The sequence below is a fragment of the Cynoglossus semilaevis genome, chromosome 1 (genome assembly GCF_000523025.1).
Source record: "Cynoglossus semilaevis isolate Cse_v1.0 chromosome 1, Cse_v1.0, whole genome shotgun sequence".
Classification (NCBI taxonomy): domain Eukaryota; kingdom Metazoa; phylum Chordata; class Actinopteri; order Pleuronectiformes; family Cynoglossidae; genus Cynoglossus; species Cynoglossus semilaevis.
In genome coordinates, this window is record NC_024307.1 from 19590779 (window position 1) to 19610654 (window position 19876).

Consider the following 19876-nt stretch of genomic DNA (forward strand, 5'->3'; position numbering starts at 1 on the left):
CCGTTGGTTTGCGAGTACGTGTTGCTCATGGCGGGCAATTTGTTGGAAGGGATGCCACTGGTAACCTTGTAGCGAACCATTAGAATAATGATGAAAACCAGGAGAGTGGCAACGATGATGCCACCAATTACCAGGATCATGGTGCCGCCCAGAAATCCACTGTGAAGAGACTGGCACTGTGGGTAGTCCTCCGTGGTGATGAACTGGACACAGCCCACAATGTTTGTGGCAGTGAGGGTGGTTGCACTGTCTTCCCAGATGGCCAAGACACACAGGTCGTACTGAATCCCCGGAACAAGATTTGTGACCACAAATGCTCTGTTAGTCATGGGAATCATCCTGTAAAACAAAAAGGAGACAACAATTTTTCTCATGCAGTTTGAAGTTTTTTTTAATATATATATTCTATATGAATACAAAAATTCATATAGAACCTGCAGTAACACTAACCATTCCACTGCTATACCAGCAGTGTTCTTTAACCACCTTGTCGAAACGGTTTTACTGATACGCTAGCAACAAATTCAGTGTCCTTCTAGTGTGTCAGAAAGGGCAAGTGGCACATGACTGGAAGCAATACCTGAGAAAAACGACTGGAACAGGTGGAACGAGTACTTTCAGTAGTAGATGAATCGGGGAAAAAGGATATAGGGGACAAGTGAAGGACAGACTAAATCAGGAAGTGCAGGAAATTAGTACGGAGGAAGTGAGGGCAGCTTTGCAGAGGGTAAAGGGTAGAAAGGCACACATATATATAGATAACGTACCGTTTCAGGTATAAAGATGCCAAGGAAGATGGCTATTTAACTTGGGGTTGAATAAATAAGGAGTGTAACAGTACAGAGAGCAGGAGTAGTGTTGATATTTGAAGGTACTTCAGTGGACTTGTTGAAACAAGGCCAAGGTGAGAGATTCATATCTGTGATATGAAACAACTTGGTTTCAGAGACAGTTAGATACTGATTACATCTGAAGTTAGAAGCAGCTTCACTGTCTCTGTGTAGATCGAGTGTAGGCAAACAAAGGGGTTCCAGGAAAGGAAGTGTGGCTCTGTGTGTGTGTGTGTGTCATAGATGTATGAGAGAGCAGTGAAGGATGTGTGCAAACAATACAACAGTGGGTTTAGGAATAAAAAACAGAGCAAACAAACTTCCTTCATTGTCCTATGGATGGTGTAAAAAGGCTGTTCTGATCAATATTAAATATAACATTACTGCACATAATAGAGCATCAATATATGCAAATCATACCGCTGGTAATAGAGTATGAACTTTACATACACTGGTAATAAAAACATAAGTGTAAATGTAACAGCTTGCTGTGTCTTTATGCAACAGTACCTGCATCTAAAACCTGATCCATTTGTGGCGTCGCAGAGACAGAACAATAACGGGAAAAAACTCTGTTGACTCAAATGCTCGAGAGAACTTAAGTGATTGCTTCTTCTCCCCCACATAGCTCTGATTGATTTTTAATCATACCACTACTTCAACAGGGGCAGAGCCCTGGGACACTCCGCTGGCCGACTGGAGCGCAGTTGCTTCTCAATGTGCAGTAAATAAAGTCATATCAATATTAATTTAAAAAAGTTGTCCTTATTCTGCACATTACCACCTCCCTGTAGCTTCTTATTTATCTGACATGAAAAAGGCCTGCACTCATTAATGCCTTGTACATAAACTCTTTGGCTCACGTCCCTACTGCACACGAACCAGGTTTGGATTACAAATCATTTGTAAGCATGAAAGCTCATAGTGAGCTGCTGTCAATAAGCAGCAGCCAGTTGATAGTTTAGATTCATCATCATTGGAAATAAAGCTACTGCTTCAGCATCTCTGTTGTTACATGCTGGAAACCCAAATCTGGTTCATGGTTAGTTGAAGCTCGTGCTCCCTCGCAGCTTTTAGCTGTGCACTCGGCCATTCCTGGCATTCCAGGTCTGAACTAATAGTGCTGTGTGGCAGAGGTAAGCCATCAGGAGTGGCTAACAATAGTACATCTGCAGTGCTGGCAGTGCTAATTGTTTTCTACCTTTGTCTCAAACCTTTCCTGACCAGCATGGCCATGTGTCTCTGCCACGAAAAATGAAATGTGGTGGGGTTTGGTACAACACCCTGGGGTGGAGAGGGGAATCTAATTTACTACCTCTACACAGGGCTTAGGAAATGTAGTCCCTTATTTGTCCCACAATGGGGAAATCCAGTGTGAGTCTTTGCAACCAACACAGGAGGCATCATTAGGTATGTGGTTCCTCTGGGGCTCAAACCCAGGACCCTTCTGCGTGTAAGGCAGATGTGTAAGGCAGGCGTAGTAACTGCTAAAATATGGAACTTTCAATCCCTGACTTCAACAACATCGTGAATCGTTCTTACCTGTAAATAAGAACCTTGTCCTCGGAACAATTGTACTGAAGTTGAAACATTTTGACTTTTGGAGTTGATTTACTGACAGTCCACTTAACCAGAGCAGACGTGGCAGTCACTTCAGACAGAGACACTGCCTTCTCCGGCGGTGGTTTAGGCTCTCCTTTACTTATTTTGGTAGAACTGGTAATGTCTGATAGGCCGGACTTGGGCTGTGTGGTACGGTTTGTACCATTGCTTAAATGGGGAAGTTGAATAATGGACAGCTCGATGGAGGCTGTAGATTCACCAGCTGCATTGGCAGCTATGCAAGTGAAGATACCGTAATCCTTAGATGTAGTGACTGTAATGTCCAGGGTGCCGTTCTCGTAAACAGTTGCTCGGGAGGAGTTGCTGATCAGATGATCATCGGGTGCTATCCAGTGTACAGTTGGCATTGGATCACCAACAGCTTTACAACGCAAGCTAGCCATTTGGCCTTCAAGGACAAGCAATTTATGGGTATGTTGTGTGATCAAAGGAGGCTCACAGACAAACTCCTCCTCTCGGACAGACCAAAAGTAGCGCCCCTTTAAGCTGGCAGGAGATGCGCAGGTTTCCATATCATCATCACGTTCCAGCCTCCGTAGCCAAAGCACCTCACAATTGCAGTGTAACGGGTTTCCGCCGAAGCTTAGAGAAAGCGACGGTAGGTAAGGAGTGCTCATCACTTCGCCGCTCTGGGAGCGTGCAAATATGGGATCAGGGGGCAGCTTTTGCAGACGGTTGGAGGTTAGGTCCAAACGAGCCAGTTTTTCCAGATCAGTAAAAGTCCCCTCTGCAATAAATGCGATAAGATTATGATCCAAACTCATCTGATGAAGGTTTACCATCTTGCGAATGGCTTCCCAAGGCACACTGCGCAGGTTGTTATATGATAAATCCAGATCTTCTAGTGTCAAGGACAAATCATCAAAGGCTGAATTGGAGATCTCATTTAGCTGATTATTGTTGAGTATCAGGTGCTGTAGGTTGATGAGACCTCGGAGATCATCTGGGCCCAGCTCGGTCAACCGGTTACTGTCCAGGTGCAACGATCTCAGAGTCTCTAAATCAATGAAAGAGAAAGGCTGAATGGAGCTGATGGTGTTGCGAGACAGGGTTAAATCCACCAGACCAGTCATGTTGGCAAAGTCCTGAGTTGTGACCTTGAGGATGAAGTTGCCGCCCAGCCGCAGCTCTACAGTCCGCCGGTCAATGTCTGGCGGGACAAAGAGCAAACCTTTGGAGGGACATAGAGTCCCCAAGGACTCTGAGAGGTTCTGGCAAACACAGTATTTGGGACATGCATGGGCCATCATGACTGTGGTTCCCAGAAGTAGGAGACTGAAGACCATCCTGTCCATGTTAGATTGAGGCGTGTGGACCTGCAAACACAACAAGAATGCATTAAATTCATTCAAAGGGCTTTCAAATATATATTTAGTATAATTGAATTATATGTATTTACAGAATTTTACAGAAAACAGGCAATGTATGGTCGATGACGTCTGTGTAATGTCTCCTCCGAGAAGACATAAAATGGCAGTCCTTACAGCCAGATGATACATGTAACAATTGTTTAAGAAACCATTAAAAATAAGAATAAGTGAAAATAACCTTTTTAATTACAAGGCCAAACAGCTGTGGAACACAATTTTCCTAATCAGCAAACATGTCTATTTTCCAAAATGAGGAAACATAACTCGGTACACACTCTGTAAAAATAGAGAAATTTGGTCTGTCTGCCATCTGTCTGGAATTAAAAAAAAAAAGGCTTTGTATGCTCCTGTTACTGCTGCCCTTGAGAAAACATGCAATCTTCTTGGAAGAAGCAAAAGAAAGGCTATTTCTTTCTCTTAAAAAATATTTTCTTTACAAAAAAAACATAACAAAACAAAACCATTTTTACCCTTGTCAGACCTGTTTTGTCCTGCTAGTTGTTTAACTTCTCTGAGGTTGATTACAGCAGTGGTTCTCAACCCGTGGTAAAACGTCTGCTCTACACCAACGCTAATGGGTAATTATTTAATCACAATTAATCGAATATAAGTGACATATAAATATTTGACAAAACAAGCAACATTTTTTAATTCATACATTTTTGTAGATGACTGAACAAATGAACACATAAACATGTATTTAAACCATGATAAACCAAAGAAACGTTCTCCTCAATCCACTGCCACCAACGTCACCAGTGAGTTGTTGATTTATCAGATGTGGATTTATTTTGTCTCAGAAACCCATTTTCACCTGCCATTGATTATAGGGTGGCGACTTGTGAGAATAAAAAGTTGGAGGTTCACCAGGTTACAGTTTTCATTTGTTTTCATTTGTTCAGAGATAATCCTGCTGTTGTTGGAATGGAAACAAATACATCGATAAACAATATTTTCATTTGAAAAGTGTATCCATTTGCATGTTGTAATTTCTTCAGATTTAGTTAAGGAAATCGTAGCTTGGTGGAGGATCTCTCAATGGACAGAACAGGTGAAGAAGCGTCGTCGACGGGAGGAGCAGGGGAAAAAAAGTGGTTTTTCAGACTAAGGACAAATGTCCAACTTGTCGTCAATGGTAACACTACACAGGACCAGCAGGGAAACTAATCATAAAAATGAGGTAACTTTTTCTTACTATGTAAATGCTAACTGTCCAGATGTTGTGATGGTCAATAAGCATTTCACAAGACAAATCTAAACAGCACAGTTCAGTCTGTAACGTTGTCTACTGTCGCTGATGACCAAACGTTTCTGAAAAGTTTAGCAGCAATGAATCATTTCCAGCAACTAAAATTAGCATAGTTTTTATGACCTTATTGGTGGACCTTGTTAACATCAAAGTGGGAACAACAGTCAATGCTCTGATTGAGGGGAGTCAATATTTTCCCAAGTTAACACAGAATCAATTAGATACTTTCTAATTGATTGGGCACTTTAAACATCCAATTCGTTACAGGAGGATTACCATGTCAGGGATCTACGAAAATCACTTTACATTGCGCTATAAGAACGAAACATCTAAAGTAAGTTGACAGCCCTGTGTATTAGTAAAAATATTACAAGTACACATTACTGCATTAAGCCCAGTAACACACAGTTTCACACCCTTCATATCACATGCCTTACACCCCTTTCTCTCAATTTATCTATTTGTCTAACTTTCTCAAACGGGTGCAATTCTTAACATTCCATTTTAGCTAGATAATTACAGACCTTGTCCACAGTTATCTGGGACTCTGCAGCAAATCCCCAGTAGGGCTCACAGTGAGAAATATCATCAATGACAGTTTCTGTGATGGACTCATTTTAAATGAGAGCTTCTAGAAGCACAAATGAAGAAATAGTTCCAGAAGCAGCAGCCTTTCATGATTTTCTTTTGATACTCCTATCACTGCAGTGCATATGCATTTTTTAAAGGTGGGGAAACTGTTCAACCTTAAGAAACTACAAAGAGGTTGGGTTCACTAAGATAACTTAAGTAGAAGTGTTTAAGATAACGGATTAATCAGGTTGAACATTTTAAAGCATTTTGATGCATGAGCAGAATGACGCACGTGGTATATCCAAAAATTCCACCTTTCATCAACTTATGGTTGCTCTAATACCCCGTTGATACACATGTTGTTAGTGTAAAAACCAACACTGCAGAACAGCTAACGTCTAAATGATCAACTCAATAGCCAGCAGTGGTTTGTTGAGGCTTTAACTTCAGGTCAGACGCCCAGCTAGAGTCGGACGAGGGTCAGTGAGTGCAGGTCAGTAAGTGAGTCTACTGCTGACAGGCTGATTGACAAAATGGATTGTAAGGTGCTGTAGACTGATTAATACTGTTGAGGACAAGAGCTTCAACAAAACTGACAGCAACTCTCAGAGCGAAGTCATCGTCAGGTTGCACAATAACGACTAAAGTCCATCGATACTTTCGCATATTTTTCTTACGTTTTTCTTCATGTATTTAAAATAGTTGATTCATCTTAAAACATCCCAGTTTGTTATGCTAAATGACTATCAAGACTAATCAGGATTAACCAGATGAATCCACAGTTACTCAGTAAATAATCCAATAAAAACAGTTTAATTGTTTGACGGACCATGACCTTTATATTAAGCCCAATCATTTTCCCTTAATGGTAGCAGTGTAGCAGCAAAGTGTAAGATAGAGTGACATCATTTGTTATGACCATTATGTTATATGAAATACATATTCATATTCAATACATATTCAAGTTTTAAATGGCCAGTATTTGACATTTGTTTTATTGAGTTAAATAAAGAGTTAAATAAATTGGCAGAAAAGTAATCGGTATCGAATTAAAAAATTCTGGTATCGCATCACTGGTTTTTATGGTGTGATTTTTCATTTCTCAGCATCAACTTGTTCAGATGTTTAGAATTTTATCTGACCATATAACACATGATAATGAGAAATACATAATGAGCAGAGTGATAAATGCATAAAGCTAACGATGCATTCATTATAGCTCCTGTTCCTTCCTCACCTTCCCAGCAGAACAGAAGAAACGCAGCTTCACAAAGGACCATTGTTCATCTATTAATGCTCTCACTGTCGCCGCTCCTTCATTATCCTATTATATTGAACTCATTCATTCTCGACATATTTGTACAGTTGAAAACAATGTCTCCCACAATAATAAGTTACTTACTTGAAGTGCCAATTAAGATAAGAATATTATACAAACTAAATGAACACATATCATGGTCATCATCATCTGATTATAAGAGGTCAAGGTGACAGCATGTGATAGTATAATGAGAGGCGTAGTACTTGCATTCAGAAAGATACTGCAGTAATTACTGGTGGTGTAGTAAAAAGAGAAGGGTCATTAAATCCGTTAATGTCTTTAAAAGCTTTATGGTATGGTGAGACATAAAATCATTAAAGTTGTTGAGGATGACACAGAGCTTTGACCGCAACACTCAACATTTCAGGCATGAAGTTAACACACACACACACACACACACACACACAGCGACATCTTTAAATCTGTGTTATGGACATTGTCTGAATTAAAGTGATCAATTATTCCTTGGCAACTTCCTGGAAGAGCTGGGGTATTTATGGAACTGATTTCCTGTCAGTGTAAGCACAACATGCACACTGTATTGATTATGGTGATGGACATAGATTGATCAGAAGCTCTGGGTTGACATGACCATTTTTTCTTAGACTGATGGAGCGGTGTGGGCGACATTAAATGGCACCCTAAAAATAGAAAACCAATTATATTTTGTTTCTTAGAAAAAACAAAACAAAGCTGTCTTGCAATTGTCCAAAAACTTGCATAATTTTAGCCTGGAAGCATGATTTTACATCACAGTCTAATGGCCAGGTGCCATGAATATTTAATTCAACCTTTACTTAACCAGGTTGGTCCCACTGAGAGGCCAGTTCTCGTTTCCAGGGGAGAACTGGCACTGGATATAGCACAATGCCAACCTTTGTGGATAGGAAGAGCATTTGTTAAATTAACAGTTAGACGCCAACATCACCTGTGCTATATTTAAAGAATGTTTCGCCCTAAGGATAAGGCACCAAACCTTACAATATGCAGTAAGCACATTTCACATGAGGGTTTCAGGCTTTTCCATAAGTGTTGAGTGGTAATTAAAGAATCGCTCACACAAATGGAACACAATCTCGGGTCGATAGTCAGTAAGAAAAAAAAAAGTCCCTTATTTGTCCCAAATTAACAGTGTGAGACTTTGCAACCCACACAGGAGTATTAATAGCTGCCACAGGAGGCGCCATTAAGTATGTGGTTGCAAATCACAGGCTGCCATATGGGAGGCGCCATCAGGGACATTTGGGTCTTCTGGGGCTCGAACCCAGGACCTTCTGCATGTAAGACAGATGTGATAACCACAGGAACCATTACTAAAAGAAGTAAAGGTGAGGACAAAACACTTCTTTATCGTTTGAGATTTTAAATGTAAATCCTGACAAAACAATAGTACATTTATATACATTTCAGTTTGAAGTGACAATATATCATTAGTATTTCAGCAGAAGGCCAGGCGAGTACAAGGTGTGCCTTGGGAACGGGTCTCTGTTCTACATGGGTTGCCTGTATCCCAACACATCATCGCAGCTGTTTAGCCATCTGTTAGACCAAGAGTCAATGACGTTTGGAGGCAGAGAACGGAGCCTTTCAGATACTGTTTTTTGGTTGTTGTTTTTTTACAAAGTGATCAATACGCCATCAATATTCACAAACTCATGTCCTACATTGTGCAATTAGACTTTTATTTTTTAAGGACACACATTCCAAAAGAACTATTTGACACACAGACACGCTGCAGCTGCCATCTTGACTGTGCTCTCTTCCCAACTGCAGCCTCGGTGATCATTTGCAGATGTCGGCCACATTTAATGGCATAATCTTTCAAGATCTGGAGGGTGGTAAAGTAAAACACTCCACTGCTGCCAAGATTGAGTGAGCACTGAGCACCGAGGGCCGGACTCGTCCAACATAACATTAAATTGCCTTTGTTCTGTGCTGCACTGATAAATGGATCACAACGTGACGGCTTGGCAAAGCCCTGAATGCTGGGTCTAGGATCGCATCGCACGTGGGCACACTGATGTTCTAACTGCTGTACAGGAGAGGCCAGCATTTATCAACTTTGTCTCGTTCTGCCCTGAACGGACAGACCATGTGTTACCCTCTCTCAGCCCTCTTAAAGAAAACACAGAAACAAAATCTGACACTTTAGTCGATGATAGTAAAAGTAATGTTTATATTTTGTCAAATACCAACGCTGCAGCCATTCATCTGTCGACTGGATCTAAAAAGGCTTAATGAATATCTCTGGACCGTCCAGCTATCAATGAGCTGGTCTCTCCACTGCCTTTCCTGATAAGCTTCTCTCTTTATCAGTTTGGCATCTGCTGGACGACGTAGTGTTACAGTGGGCAAATGGACTCATACAAGATTGGCCTATCTCTGGGCAGGAGGAGGACACATCTAGTTTCTTGTTTTTTTCCATTTGTGAAAGCGTCTGATTTGCAGAGATGCTTAGATTAAACCATTCTTCCTCCACCGGACTACCGTGTTAAAGATAATAAACAGGTACTGTAGAAGTGCTGAGGTTCAGCAACACGCTCAGCACTTTTCTCCTGCCCCAAAGGAACGGCTCACAGAAGAAAGATTTATTGCAGATGAACAAGGACACAAGACTGAATGACCAAGTTTCTTTTCTTTTCCTTTTTTCTCTACTACAGACAGAGACATTTCATGACGATAACGAGGTCCCGATCTATCTCATTGTCAGATTAGAGTTTTTGAAGATTTCTCAATAACTAACGATAATGTCATACCGTACTGTGACTGTGACTAAAGATTTTTCAAACAGGACAAACATATATAAAGCACTCTGGTACATTTCAGTCCCAATTCTAACTTAGGGATGGCAACTTTTTCATGTTCAATACCAATACTGCAATTTGGAGTAACAGTCAATACCAATATCAATCCGATACCTTCTTTTCTCCTCCAACATGCCACGGGCTGTTTACGGTATGTCACGCAAAGTTAAGTTGAGCATTTGGGCTTAGGTATCGGATTGGAAAGGCTATAGTTGTTTTCTTGTTCCATCCTGAAATTTGGACCAATATCAGAGCGATAACGTTCCTGAGTACTGGATCGAGCCGTCCTTAATTTGAGCCTAATAAAAGTTGATACTGTTTACTTGTATTATTACACTTTTTTCCAGCATATCTCTTTTGTTGGCAAGAGGAGCTTCTAATACAATCATAATATTATTGTTCCACAGTGTGATGACAACCACCTCAAACCGTCACCTTTCTGAATAAGAATAGGTTTTAATTATTCTGATTACACACTAGAAAAACCTTCAAAGAATATCCCTGAACACGTTGTCAATAATCCAAAGGGCAAACACAGCACCGTGTGTGTACCTGTAGACTGGCTCCTCCTAATTACCAACACGGCAAAGACATCTGTCTGCAAACACACACAGTCAGACGCACTGACACACTCTGCTGCCTGCTCTCTGACGAACACCTGCTTTGCATGATAATGTCACGGAACAGGATCAGACCTAATTGAAGCTGCTTGAAGCCAGGGGCCGGGAAATCACTTGGTTTGAGATTTTGACTTTAAAACCATTACCAGCCTAATTAGCCTTTTGAAAATTTAAATCTGTCGATTAATTTAAAATGTTTACAATTGTTTTTGGTTTAGCAAATCCTTAATCCTTACCACACTATGCCTGAAATCACTTCAATGGCTTGAATCTTTATGTTCTGTTTATTCTGTTCGGTTCCACAGAAAATTACATTTTCTTTACCATTCGACATTAGATATTTCAAATGAATTATATATATATGAATATATATATATATTACTGAGATTTAGAACTGTACATGTATTTTTGTAAAAACCTTTAATTAACATCATAGCAACGTTAAAGCTATAGAAATGTCAACAGAGAGGTTGCTGCTTAGCAGAAACAGTACAGTCAGGAGTCACCGCAGCTTATCTTGTTAACCTACACATTGGTGCAGGTTGTCACTATGGAAACATAGTACTTATGATACTTATCTTAGCAAAGCTTAGGTCATATCAAATCATTTCCACCAGGGACCACATCAGCAATACAGTTCCCCATAAGGGGCCAGTTATAACTAGAAGAATGTATGGATCAGGGGTCCTCAACCCCTGGTCCGTGGACCAGTACCAGTCCGTAGGTCATTTGGAATCGCAGTGGGACACAGTGAATAAATGTACTTGATATTTACTCATTTACTTCATTCAAAGAAAATCCAGTCATATCAATTTATTTCGCGATAATCTGGCGATATTTTAAAATAACATGTCATTCAGACTCTGATACAAACAGAATAGAGTCTAAAAGATGTTTTATTTTGAAAATGTAATGCTCAGTACCTTGGTACCAGTCTGTAGTAACAGGTGGTACTGGCTGACCAGTCCTTTTAACAAAAAAGGTTGGGGACCGCTGGTATAGATGGAACTACTCCATAACAGACTAATACATGTTTCTTATTCATATTCATGTGTCTGTTACAGAAGCCTGTCTTTTTCATTTTATTCTGTTAGTGCTGGAGTCTGGGACGTATTATTTTGAAATATTGTGAGATTTTCTTTAAATGAAGTAAATTATTAATTTTGTCGTTGCAGCATGCTTTGGCCTGGTACTGGTCCGGGGACCAGGGGTTTGAGTCCCCCTGGTATTACAGCACCTTCATAGAATCTGCTGTTAAAACCATGCGTGTTCTGCTGAATGTGACGTTGCAACAGTTGCATCAGAGCAATCCTGTGAAAGCATTCTAATAAACAACCGTCACGTAATTATTGCTGCCGTGTTAATGAAATACTTAGAGGGAAGAGTTTCCTCTGTGTTCAAGAGTCACATTACTCTATGAGCAGATGGTATCGGCTATTAATTAGGTTCACATTTCAGTGAACCTAATTAATAACAGAGCAGCATAGCTCTTTTAACACGTCCAACAGTATGAAGAGTGAGGTGATGGAAGGGCTAACAGAAAATGATTACAAATATATTAGCTATGGTGTAGAAACGAACAAAATTATTATTTTTTTTACAGAAGAAGCTTTAGTGATAATGTTTAGTTAAAATGTGTACGTCTGGCTTCTGGGTGCAATAAACCTTAAACCTCTAAGGTTGCACACATAGCCGATACCAAAGCCCAAACATTCAACTTCATTTTGTGCAAATAAGAGTGACAGCATCGCCTCGGCAAGTATCATTTTTTTATTCCGAGAAAGAACACACGTAAACAAGACCGTGTGAAGATCAGATTGTGGCGCAAGTTCCAAAGCCCACATAAAACTTTTTAATCAGGTCAGATTTGATCTGTCTTAAGAATTTCCCTCAATTTTTGGCTCGACTGGCGTTCTTTTTTGCACTAATAATCATTTCCATTTTATCTTTTGCTTCATTAGTGTCCTTTTATTATCCCTTTCTTCAGCCTTGACAAGTCCTGGCTTTTAGCTCCTGCCTCTGTTCCTTCCTTTCTTGTTCCGTTAAATTCGCTCAATATTTGGCTGGCTCCGTGCCGAGCACACTGAATTACTCCTGTTGAACTCTGCGGCCCAGGCCCCGAATCTCTCAGGCGTGAGATGGAGCTGTGGGTGAAAACTACTGCTGGTTGGGCACGTGTGTGTGTGTGTGTGTGTGTGTGTGAACGCACTCCATGATGAGGTTTTATGTCTAAGAGTTGAATCAATATGCTGTGGTGTAATCATAAATACATAGACTTATTTATTATTACCCCACACTTCAGATAGAGCTTTAACTTAAAAAGGCCAGTGGTCATTCCTCCTGTTGTCATACACGCAAACATCACAATGTTTCATGTTGGTAAAACAATGTCCTGTACTACAGTATCATAGTACAGACAGTAGCTACACCAGCAGAAGGCAGTCAGTCAGTCAGTCAGTCAGTCAGTCAGTCAGTCAAGACAACATGCATGTGAAGTAATGGGGATGTTGATGAAAGAGGACACCTGCTTAACGCACCTCGTGTGGAATGGGTTTTATTAACCATTAGTGTGTATATACCAGCAGTAACCTGACAAGTAACGCAATGGCATTTTACAGGAAGAGGTTACACAGAAATTATTACAGGTTATTACAGAAAAATCTGTGTGTTAAAATGAACTCCACGCTTCAAGTGAACGCCACGCTACAAGCCCAAACTGGTTGAAGTGTAAAAAAAAAAAAAAAGATGTTCCTGTCATACCGATCACACTGCCGCACAAAATGTGTTAAGCCAAAACACTTTCCGTGTGGGTAGCAGCCCCGGGCATGTGTGATAAATGAAACAGGGTTCCTTTTACTTGGCCTGGTGGATGGCAAGTGTCAGTTAAAAAAAACAAACCTGTCAGATGGAAACATAGATAAGAGCAGGGTCGTGTCCAAATTGAAGTCTCCACTAACACCTCAATGCAAAACACAGAGCAGCGAGGACTGACACCAGAGTTATCGGGACAATCTTAGCACAAGCAAACAAAGTCGAGAACTTATGATCGATGGCGGGTGAAAATGGGTTTCTGAGACAAGATGAGACAAAATAAATTCACATCTGATAAATCAACAACTCACTGGTGACGTTGGTGGCAGTGGATTGAGACTTTTGACGGTAGATGATGGAAAACTAGAAAAGGTGCTACAGATAACACCATCTGACCCAATTCATGAAGTGCCATAGACGGCCAGGGAGGGTCATTTACTATTTTAGCCCTTTTGTAGAGTGTACTTGAAAGTATGAAAGTAACCACTAATAAATATTTGTATGTAAATATACACTGGTGCTGTCCAACAACTGCAGCAGCCCCGGGCATGTGTGATAAATGAAACAGGGTTCCCTTTACTTGGCCTGGTGGATGGCAAGTGTCATCATATATACACTGGTGCTGTCCAACAACTAATTATTCATGATATATCAATAAAAAATAATGATGACTGATGGTACGGCTGGGACCAGAAAAAAAAAAACAAGTACAACAGAAGTGAAATCTCCTCCTCCATTCATGAGACACACACACAGCAGGCAGAGGAGCTGAGGGAGGCAGTGTCAGGATTGAAGGATGAGCCGGGAGCTGTGAGGCATGATGCACTTAAGATCTTATTTATATTTAGTTAAATATATATTTAATTGTTGGAGAACCTTAATATTCACCATGTTGTCATTAATATATACTGTATATATACATATATATCTGCACACACATCTATGCTGCGGCATCACTATCTGCTGTAGCATAGACGTGCGACTTTATTATATAATACCATACTTTTTCTGTGTCAGAGCCTGGATATTTTTTTTTTTTTTTAGATTTTCATATTCTTCGATAAAAAATGAGGACCAGATCATTCACAGTGTAATCAGAGGATGCCAGATGCCAACCCACAACTCTATCCCACACATGGCCTGAGGGTGCAATTGCAATATGCAGCCACAGCATATGGGAGGAAGAGCAAGGGTAAGTATGAGATCAAAACAAAAGAGTAGGAAGGAACCAGAGACATAAGCTCTGGAAACACACTGTATGATAAGAAATAAAAAAGATAGCTGTTCATTTAAGACTCATTCAGAGTGGAATTGAGTGGATCTTATAAAAGAAAACGGAAGTTGACTAACAACCCTGAGCAGACTGTACATTGGATAGGAAAGCAGAAAGGCACGGCTTTCTTGGGAGGCAGTAAAACAACTGTGAAGGTGATGCAAATCACTTGTGAGTAACAAACTCCATCCATCAGCCTTGTTACAGCTCCAATGGAGAGCAAACGCCCTCCAGCAGAGCCACTCGTGTGCATGTGGCATGGCAAAAGCCTTGGGGCTGGTGTTAACAGGAGGTGAAGGAGTTTTACATTTTACATGGAGAAAACAATTTCTCAGCAGCCCCTGTCTGATTGAGCCATCTGTGAGAAACCTTAGTATGCAAACACTGTGGACCCGCAGTCATGCAAAGACATGATTATGAGCAGCTTCTCACAGCTATCACTTGGAGGAAAGGCTGACTACCAGCACCGTCGTGTTCTAAACAAACAGCAGAAAACGAGCAGTGAATAGAAAGAGGTCAGTTAGAATAGGAAATAAATCCTGATCTGTGAATACCAGCGGAAGACCAACGGCTTAACCGAGGTGTTAAGAGATGGATCTGTAATTAATGTCAGAAACAGAGAGTGTGTGAAAGGGAACCTAGAAAAGTAGGGGGGGGGGCGACACTGAGCGTGGGTGTGAAGGTCAGTATGCCACTGCTCAACTCCTACCTAAGAAACCTGAGCCACAGACAGGCGTGCTACATTGATTAGAATTTGCTTTGTGGGTCTTCCTTATACCTCGGAGGGACCCCGCCCCACAGGTTAGTGCAGAGCTCTCTCACGGCTGGAAAAGGCCAGCAATGTTAACAAGACTTATAAAACACTTATAGTATGCTAACAATGTGTTAATGTGTCAGCCCTATTCATATAAACATACATATGCCCTCTTTATGGACACCCGTTAAAAAATGTCCCTTATTTGTGCTGGAATTTACAGAGTGAGGCTTAGCAACCAACACAGGCTGCCACAGTGGAGGGGCCAGTAGGGACATACAGTATGTGGTTCCTCTGGGAATCAAACCCAGGACTCCTTGCTTTCTGCTTGCAAAGCAGGCGTGCTACACTGTGGAGCCCCGTGATCTGGACAATGGCCATATGACAGGAGAATTAAAGAGTAACTAGAAAAAAAATCCATATATATACAGTATATAGGGGGTCCTCAAACAACGACGTCCTCGAACTAAACTAAGTCAGACTCTTCTGATGTATTTATGTCCTAGATTATGATGTCACCACTGTGTTAGTGTAGGTGAGTGACAGGTACTGATGTACAGAGTGAGTTCCAACTAACAGTGAAAATGTATTAGTTTGGCCCATAGGAACACCAGGACCATCACCCCTGTACTTCTTATTAACCGTCGACACTAGTATTTGGCCAAACACGTCGTGGGTATAATAGTACTACTACTATAGTACGTTGAGTGTTTTACAGGCAGTTTACTATAGTTAAGGTTCTACCTTTACCACTCTATGAAGACGTTTCAACACTGTTATTTAAACTCACTTTCTTACTTGGATCATTTAGAGTCACTACTTCTGGGAAGTGAGATAAAAGTCCTAAAATGTTACGCTTTATAAACAAAACTTTTCATATTTTAGTACAATGAATATCCAATACTTTATTTTTACTGAATTATATTCAGAAAGGGGCACTCTGGTAATTTTCTGCCAGGTTACTTCCAAAACACTGGATACACAGAAGTCGATAAGGCATGACAGAATGTGGAAATGTAAAGTGCTAACCGCTGGAGTTAAAAAGAAATGTAAGATTTCACAGTCGGCTTCAGACCAAACTCTGCATCTCCTCACTCGTTTCTCCCTGGTGTTTAGACGACTCCTGCTACCTCCAAGAAAACACAAGACAAATAACAAGCCTGCTGCAGCTGGTTCAGCTTTTTAACAGCGTTTGTTCAGCTCCACTGACTTTGTCACATCAAATTGGGTGGGGATAGAAAACCTCACCGCTCTGGCAAGGATCAGTGCCTTTCTAAGGAATTGTGCATGGTGTGGAACAATTATCAGAAGTGGCCTAGTTCTCAATGTTTTATATAAGCTTCTTTAGTCCAGTGTGTTGTGTTGTGTTACTTTGTGTCTTGTTGTGTTGCAGTGAAGATCAATTTGTAGGAGCGCAATGATTGTTAAAAACAACAACAACAACAACAACGCACTTGTCAGAAGTAAAATTAATTGATAGCTCATTAATTAGACTGATAAACAAAGGTTGTTTTTTTTATGTACATTGCAATGATGAAAACGACCTGTTACTTTCCAATTAGGATAACAAGATGTATCTGATGTGAAGTACCTACAACAGAGGGCGATGTTTCTCATACTGTGCTGCGGGATCCATGCCTTGATAGTTGAGTTTAATTTAACGTCAGGGTTTAATTAAAACGTTTAATTAAAAAGCTCTATATTTCTGTCTGCATTGTATTAATTATACATTATTAATTAATTATTTCACTAATATAGGGTTTGGTCTTAAAGTGATAATGACGATGCAGAGTTGATCTGTGTCGCAGCCATTCAGCTGAAATCAAAGTAGGAGAAGAAGTAGTATTTGTTTTCTCTGTATACACATACAGTACTTCAAATATCTGTTGTTGTTTTTGCAAGTTGTGTAATTAGCAATACATGGGTTATAAAAAACAACAACGTTTTTTGTTTTGATCATTGGGTCAGGCTCCATAGATCACAGGTCGGAGTAATGAAGAAACCAGGGATAGAGAAGAGAAAGAAATCATTGTCTAATTCATATGAATCAAATGGTTGTTCCATTCAGGGGTCACCACAGTGGATCATCTCCCTTCATCTGACCCTCCTCTGTTTTGAACCCAACTATCTCTATGTCCTCTTTGAAAACATCCACAAATCTCCTCTTCCTCCACTCCTCCGTGTTGGCAACACCATCTCTAACATCCTTTGTCCAACATCTCCACTATCTCTCCTCAACACGCGTCCAAACCATCTCCACCTTTCCTTTCTAACTTTATCTCCAAACTTTCCCTCTGATCTGCTCATTTCTGATCCTCTCCATCCTGGTGACTCCCAGTGAAGATCTCAGCATCTTCATGTCTGCCTCCTCCAACTCAGCCTTTTGTCTATAAGACAGAGACACTGTCATTATATACTTCCCCCACAAAACTGCTATGAATAGTAAGTATTTCTATCGACCTTGTTCCTTTGTTCTGTATCAGTACATTAGGGCCAGGTGAGACGATGGGGTTTGTCTTGATTGGCTGTGGTGTGTGAAGCGGGCATCGATTCCCAGAATGCTTCTGAGAGTGAGCTTCACTGTGATTGATGGATTAAATGTGGACAAATCCTCTCTGTGTACTGTATACATGTACAACAACAATAAAGATGATCATTATGATCTTAATCTTCTTTATTAAACACACACATATGCAGTAGCAGCGTGGTGTTGGCAGCAGGATAACTCTTCATAGGCCTCACAGTAAGACTATCACTGGGGATGAACTCTATTAGGTTTTGAATTATCCAAGAATGATGACTTCTCCAGGCCTTGTCTCATCACTGCTCACACCTAGCGGTATATCAGTTAAAGCCGGAAAAAACTTTTTTACTTCAACATATATAATATATATAATATTATAATATTTGAATAATCAAATATTATTCCTGAAAATGACTTATTTGTGTTGTTGCGACTCTTGACAAATATATACGTCTTCATTAGATGTTGGATCACAATATGGACTTTTTTCATCTGTTTGTTGTGTGACGTGAAAGCTATTTTACAAAAAATGAAAATGGGACACCTTTATCTTTTCTAACTCACTGTTTGCTAATCGTATTTTTCATGATTCATCACTATTCTGTTCTGGTCTAGGATTGTCCTTCTGGACCGTCCACTTACTTGTGTTTCTCCAATTCTCTCTCTATCCGTCCTTCTTAGAAAGCAAGTGAACACTGAACTTGTTTGATTTATTTACTTTTTCCTCCTTGTCCCTCAGGACGTCCTCTCACTCAGCTTCAACATTCAGTCTCTGTCTTCTCTGTACATGTGTGTCCTCTCCTTGCTGGACATGTATGCTTCACACTGAGAAAATGCCGGTGTAGGAGCTCTTAATATGCACAGCACGGTAACAGGTACAATATGCCTTCATGAAATATTAAACTAAAAAGTGAAGTAGTAGTCATATAGATCATATGTTTCTCCAGTTCAAATATATAAGACTACTGCATATTTAAGGTGATACATATTTATGTAAAATAGAACAAATCTCATTTGGTGAGACTACGGTCACACTTCATGACACAGTGTTACACCATATGACATTTTGCTTCGTTGAACTCATTCATTAGCCAGCTAAAAACAGCTAGCCTATATTTATCATGCAATTAGGGACAAGGCAGCGGTGATTTAATGAGTAATAAGAAGAACTTAAAAAATATAATTCTTCTAATGAAAATAATGCCACACCATACGATACAAACCACTGAGCAGTTCAGAGGAGGTTGGATACAGGGATGTTACTCTGACTTCCTGATTGACTGTGGGCCTCTTCATCATTAAGATGTTTAAATTATTGCCCGTTCAAAATTACATTACATTACAGTACTCATACTGGTACTTTTAGGGGTTTGAGTTATTTAAAGGTTCAGTCTGTGTAGTTCTAATGGTTTACTGTAAAAAGATATAAGTAAAGGGCTGGTAACGTGTAGCAAAGTTTAGCTAACAACCTTAATACACACAAGCTTCCCCACAACTGTGAAAATATAAAAACAACAAAATAAGAACATATAAAGAACACGGTCGACTTGTTAAGACCAGTTCTGTCATTTAGAATCTTTAGGTAGCAGTGAGCTGATCAGGCATTCAATCTGCGCTTCCTTCTATTTACCATTTACCATTTTATCAACAAATATTTTCTATTTTTTACTCATGATCTACTTAAATAAAAAAATAGTTTCAAGTAAAAAAACAACTCTGTTTTTAGTAGCATAATAATTCATGTAAAGTCCACTGTGTGCACAGCCGAGTGCTGGTGGAGAAACAGCATCTGCACAGATGAATAAAACATTAATGAATTCTTTCTATTCTTAATTGTAGCCCGTAACTTGTAAACCGCATTTAAAGTAGTATTCACCCCGTTACCTTCCCCTGCCTTGTGTGTGTTTTAAGTGAGTTGTCTGATATTGAAAAAGCAGCAGTTCCAGTGTACAGTAGTAGACCACTACGGCACGGTTTATATTGTTCTGAGTGGAAGAGAATCTAATAGCAAATCCAGCGGCTCCTGTCTCCCTCTGTTTCCTTGATCACTTTTTCTTTCATATTTTGTGGGCCTGAGAGTGGCACAAAATTGCTGCATCGCATGATATATGGCATTCCATCTCA

At 40.1% G+C, this 19876-nt stretch overlaps 1 protein-coding gene across 1 annotated transcript in view; it reads right to left on the reverse strand.

The window, feature by feature from the left end:
* The window catches only part of LOC103383789 (leucine-rich repeat and fibronectin type-III domain-containing protein 2), a 45580-nt gene that overhangs the window by 4285 nt on the left and 21419 nt on the right, over positions 1-19876 (reverse strand). The window contains 2 exon segments of the mRNA XM_025060453.1: positions 1-339; positions 2373-3769. The exon segment at positions 1-339 is cut by the window's left edge and continues 88 nt beyond it. Coding sequence (XP_024916221.1) covers positions 1-339; positions 2373-3748 — 1715 coding nt within the window. The 5' untranslated portion in view covers positions 3749-3769.